The sequence below is a fragment of the Apium graveolens genome, chromosome 6, assembly GCF_009905375.1.
Source record: "Apium graveolens cultivar Ventura chromosome 6, ASM990537v1, whole genome shotgun sequence".
NCBI lineage: Eukaryota > Viridiplantae > Streptophyta > Magnoliopsida > Apiales > Apiaceae > Apium > Apium graveolens.
The window spans coordinates 91,222,802-91,227,868 of NC_133652.1; the positions used below are offsets into that span (position 1 = coordinate 91,222,802).

Here is a 5,067-nt window from a genome sequence, read left to right on the forward strand (position 1 = left end):
GCTTGAACCGACAAAAGAAAAACCGTACCCAACACTGAGCTCGTGAGCGAGCTGTGCGGGCCGCGGGTTGTACCGTGAGCTCGTTCAACGAGCTGTGCGGGCCGCGGGCTCTTGATTTGTTAACTCATGATATGTTATTGTTTTTTCTTCCTAGCACTGCAGTCAGCTACTCCACTATGTCACATGTGCACTCTACTATGTCACATCACACGTGATGTCCAACCAGTTAGCTGTGTAGAACAATTTAATTTAATAGGTTGACTCTACTGGTTGTAAAATAATTTACTTTAATTTAATAGATTATGTAATTTACAAATGAAAATATATCATTAAACAAATTTTAAATTTATCTATTTATTCTTTAAATAGGAATAAACATGATTACAAAAATAGGGAATCAGACCTAATTGAAAAATAGGGAAATAAAGTTAAAAAACTAAAAAAACAAGCTAGGAGAGCGGGGCTTTATAAAAGTCAAAGAAGGACCAAACAGACCCAACAGAGAGAGTCTTGTACAAGCTACAGAGAAACTATAAAGAGAGTTGTGTGGGCGGGTTAGTGCGGGCCGGTCCCGGTCCCGGTTTTTCAGTACTATATTCGTAACCGGCTCGCTTAATTTAACGAATTGTGCGGGCTTGAACCGGCCCAATTCGGGCCGAATAATTACGAGTTTCCGTACGAACCGGTCCCGAATGTGCGGTTCAAACCCGCACATTTGGCCACCTCTACTTGAGGATAATTGTCTTGTTTTAGCATTTGAAAGCTTCATTCTGCACATAGGCTCTCTACAATATACTGACAACTCAAATAAGTCAACATAAACTCAACAATTACACATCAAGTCCAGGTGAAGCGGGTTTCTCACGTTGTTCCACGAAGTGACAAGGTTAACAGATATGTATAATCTACTACTCTTCCAGGCCACAGCCTGTATGTGTAAACTTAAGATTCCATTGAACACAAAAATAAGAAATATATAGTGCTGCAAGTGTCACAACATCTCCTAGCTTTCATTTTTCTTACTCTATTGATATTGTGTGTCGCATATAATATGCATATGAGAAGATGTTTGGTAGGGATGGGCACATTTGAAAATATTAATCTCCTTTAAACACACGCATGGGTACTCCATTTTATTTATAGTCTATGTGTTACCACAAAATTTCAATACAAATACTTGGGTGTTTATTATATTCCGCCGCTTAGTTTCACGTTCTCGCCAAAAAAATAGAATTCACAAGGTAGGCTCCCATACTGTCAACTTAGCCAGTTTGGTAACTACCTTATCATCATCATCTATGTTCTTAATAAGAGTGATGTAATGCATATAATCTACAAATGTTTGCATATTTGACTCAATATTTTTGGCCGCATACACAAAATTACTACAATTACACACTCCCAATGGGGCGCTCTATTTGTTCTCATATTAATAGGCTGGAATGAGTGTCTTAAGCAGTTAATTAAGTAATTGGAAATATCAGTACTCTATTACAGATTAAATATGCGACTAAGCTGTAAAAAACACCAGATTCCCCAGTTCTGCAATTAGTGAGCTTCCTACCAAAGTAACACAAAACCCTATTTCATATTATAATATTATGATGATCACTAATTAATCAACTAAGCTACACGATCTGAAATCATTGAGCTTTTGGCTAATCCACCAACAAGCATAGAAAATTGAAAACCATCATTAAAAACTAATAAAACCAGATACAATCCATGGAAACACTTGTCCTTAAGCTCAATCTTAAGACAAGTACTTAGCAAGGATCAGTTTACAAATCTCATACACACTTTCCAGGAGACTACTCATGCATGTGAATTACAATTACCCATCTGTTATGTACAGTTAAACCTCTTTAAAGTAATAGGGTCGGGACCAAAAAAAAATATTACTTTAGCGAGTTTATTACTTAACCGGGAGTAAAAATACACTGTGTCCATTTTGTTGGGACCGGTGAAAAATATTATTTTAGCGAGGTTATTACTTTATCGATTATTACTTCATCGAGGTTTAACTTGAGTCTTATGTCCATCCAAAAAACTAGTCAATCTTAATTCAATCATCTTCCAGGCATCCCTCACAAGTCCATGCCAAACAAATATCATTTTACAAAATCTTGTCCCCCTCATTTTATAATCTTCACCCTCCATACTTCTGCGGCTCCTTTGTCTTTTTCTTCCAAATCCATTGTTTCTCATAACCAGGAACCTACCTTCTCCTTTCCGATTCCCTCTCCCTCATTTACAATATATATGTACATTATCACCTTCACCATACATCTACTCTCCTTCATCTCATCTTCACAACCACAATCTCTTTTACAAAATTTAAGCACTACTAATTCTTTTTCTAGTTACATATTAGTACATAATTATGGCCTCTCATCAGCTCGTACCAATGGGTCAAAAGCCGAAAATGCTTAAAGATTTTCTTGCAGACAATTCGCATTCGGGAAGTGTTTCATTTTTCGAAGATAACTTAAAGATGGCATTTTCTAACAAGGCATTTTCCAAATTTCTCATTAAATACCTCCCTTTTACCTCAACTATTAAGCCTCCGTCAATTTTACCAAGAAGCATTACAAGGAGGCTTTCCAAATCAAGGACAGTGCATCCGAAAGTTATTAACGCTAAAGATTTGACTGTTAAGGTCAAGGTGAAGGACATTCTACGATGGAGATCGTTCCGAGACTTGGCTGAAGAGCAATGTCCCCCGTTGGATTTCTCATCATCTCCGCTTCATTGTACAACCGTTACTACCACAACAGGATCTACTAATACTAGAAGTAGTAGTGCCAGGTCTAGTTGGTGCGAAAGTGATTTTACTGCCGAAGATTTTCCGTCTTGGTGCAGTAATTCGAGCGAGCTTTTAAGTGAAACTGTGGCTAAAAGTCAATTACTTAATGGTTTCATGAACAAATATTGTGACGAAGATAAAGAACAAAATAGTCCAGTTTGTGTTCTTGATTATGTCTCTCAAGAAGAGGACGAGTCCTTTTCGTATTTTCATCAAACTCCTAGGAGAAGCCAAACTAAAATCAATTTGTCCGCCAACAAAAATATTACTCATGAAGAAGAGAGTGATGAAGTTGACGAAAAGGCAATGCAGCTTCTAAATGAGGTTAAGATAAGTCTATCCAGCTCCGAGGAATGTCTGGAAATCGATGAAGAATTTGTTCTGTTAGATTTCTTCATGCTACAGCTGAGTAGTGACAACAAAAAGGATAATGCTGAGCTATTAAAAGTAGCAAAGGAATGGATAAGAGGAGAAGATGATGGAAGTTTGGAGTGGGAGATGGTAAGAAAAAAAGAGTTCAGTATCAGAGACATGGAGAGAGGTGTTAAATGGAACAAGTTTGATGAAGAAGAGCAAGAATTGGGCCTGGAAATTGAGGATCATTTGTTGAATCAGCTGGTGGATGAGCTTTTATCTGATTTTCTTAATCTTTAAAAAGCAAAACCAAGGCCAAAGAGTATATACAATTAGGTTCAAGTCTATACAACATACAAGACAATGTTAGTGAGAATTCTATATGATCTCCAAGAACTTGTTCTTGTGCAGATTTCAATATACATAGAGGTCGTGTTTGTCCTAATATTCAAGCAGGACACCCATGAAATTCCGTTTTTCAACCTGAATACAGTTCAGATTTATTCATTCATTAGGATTATTTCATATATGTAAATTAAAAATACTTTTTCCTTATTATGTTGTAATCGAAAATAATATTTATTGTCTGACAAAGTGTTGGTGCAGCTCTTGTATCCCTTTGTGCTGTATCCCTTTCCGCCAGATTAGGAGTGCAATCATGATGTGTGCATCTGTAATTAATTAATAAAATAATAATAATAATAATAATAATAATAATAATAATAATAATTGAACGAAGTATTCATTGCTCGAAAATTCATCGAAGATTCAGGATGCCGCGCGCAGGGAAATTGTTTTACGCTTCTCCAACCCTGGACTAAAGATCAAATACAACTCTACTAGAAGGTGATTCACATCTAATAAATTAATGAATAGTAGTGGTCCAAATTTAGATTCATTGATTCAATTTTGTTTAATATTATTATATTAATATTTTTTCTAATTTGATGATTTTTTTTAATGTTATTAGATATAAATTATTTAAGATTAGAATATAATTATAACAACTTTAAATTACAAAATAAAATTTCAAAACACGTAAAATTTTAGAATACTTGTAATATATGTAAATTATAAAATAAAATTTTAAAATATATAAGATTGGAATAAAATATGATTTTATGTAATATTTTAAAATCTTTAATTTATCATGTACCATTTTATCCTTTTTCAAAATTTTATGTAGCATTTTATCTTTAACTTAATTGTTTATGTTATAATTATAAATCATAATGAAATTAACCAGTTTTTTTTTCAAAATACTTAAAATCAAAATATATAAATATAATAATGATAATTGAATTTGAATTTGAATTCATATTTGAATTACGTGGTTTGAATGGAATATGGATCCCGCCCAAATTTGAATTACCAATGATTCAAATTTAGATTCCTGGTTGAAGTTAGAGTTGTTCATGACGAGCCGAGCCAAGTTTTGATCGAATCGGGCCTAGCTTTAATTTCTTTTTCTAAAGAACCGAGTCGAGCCGAGATTTCTTAACAAACAGAAAATCGTGTTCGAGTTCGAGCTCATTAACGAACGAGCCGAACACGAGTTTTTATCGAAGAAAATTGAGCTGAGTCGAACCGAGCCGAACACGAGTTTTCTCCATCAAAATGAGTCGAGCTGAGCCGAGCTAAAATGAAAAATTATGGTCAAAACACCGGTTTACTATTAAAATAACAAACAAAATATTTTTATTTTTTTCTAAAATTTTTGTCATATCACTAAAATATATAGAACATCCATACGGTTGGATTATTTAAAATTATATTTTAAAAAATTAAAATATTAATATTAGACTAAACACTAATTATAAGTATTGTTTAAACCATTGTTGATTGTCAAAATAACAAACAAAATATATTTATTTTTTAAAACACTTGGTCAAATCACTAAAATATAT

At 33.8% G+C, this 5,067-nt stretch overlaps 1 protein-coding gene across 1 annotated transcript; it reads left to right on the forward strand.

Annotated features, from left to right (window-relative positions):
- Positions 1 to 2,276: 2,276 nt before the first annotated feature.
- Positions 2,277 to 3,671, forward strand: LOC141664013 (uncharacterized). Its single transcript, XM_074469872.1, has one exon. The coding sequence runs from the start codon at positions 2,384 to 2,386 to the stop codon at positions 3,458 to 3,460; it is 1,077 nt and encodes a 358-aa protein (XP_074325973.1). The 5' UTR covers positions 2,277 to 2,383; the 3' UTR covers positions 3,461 to 3,671.
- The last annotated feature ends 1,396 nt before the right edge of the window (positions 3,672 to 5,067 follow it).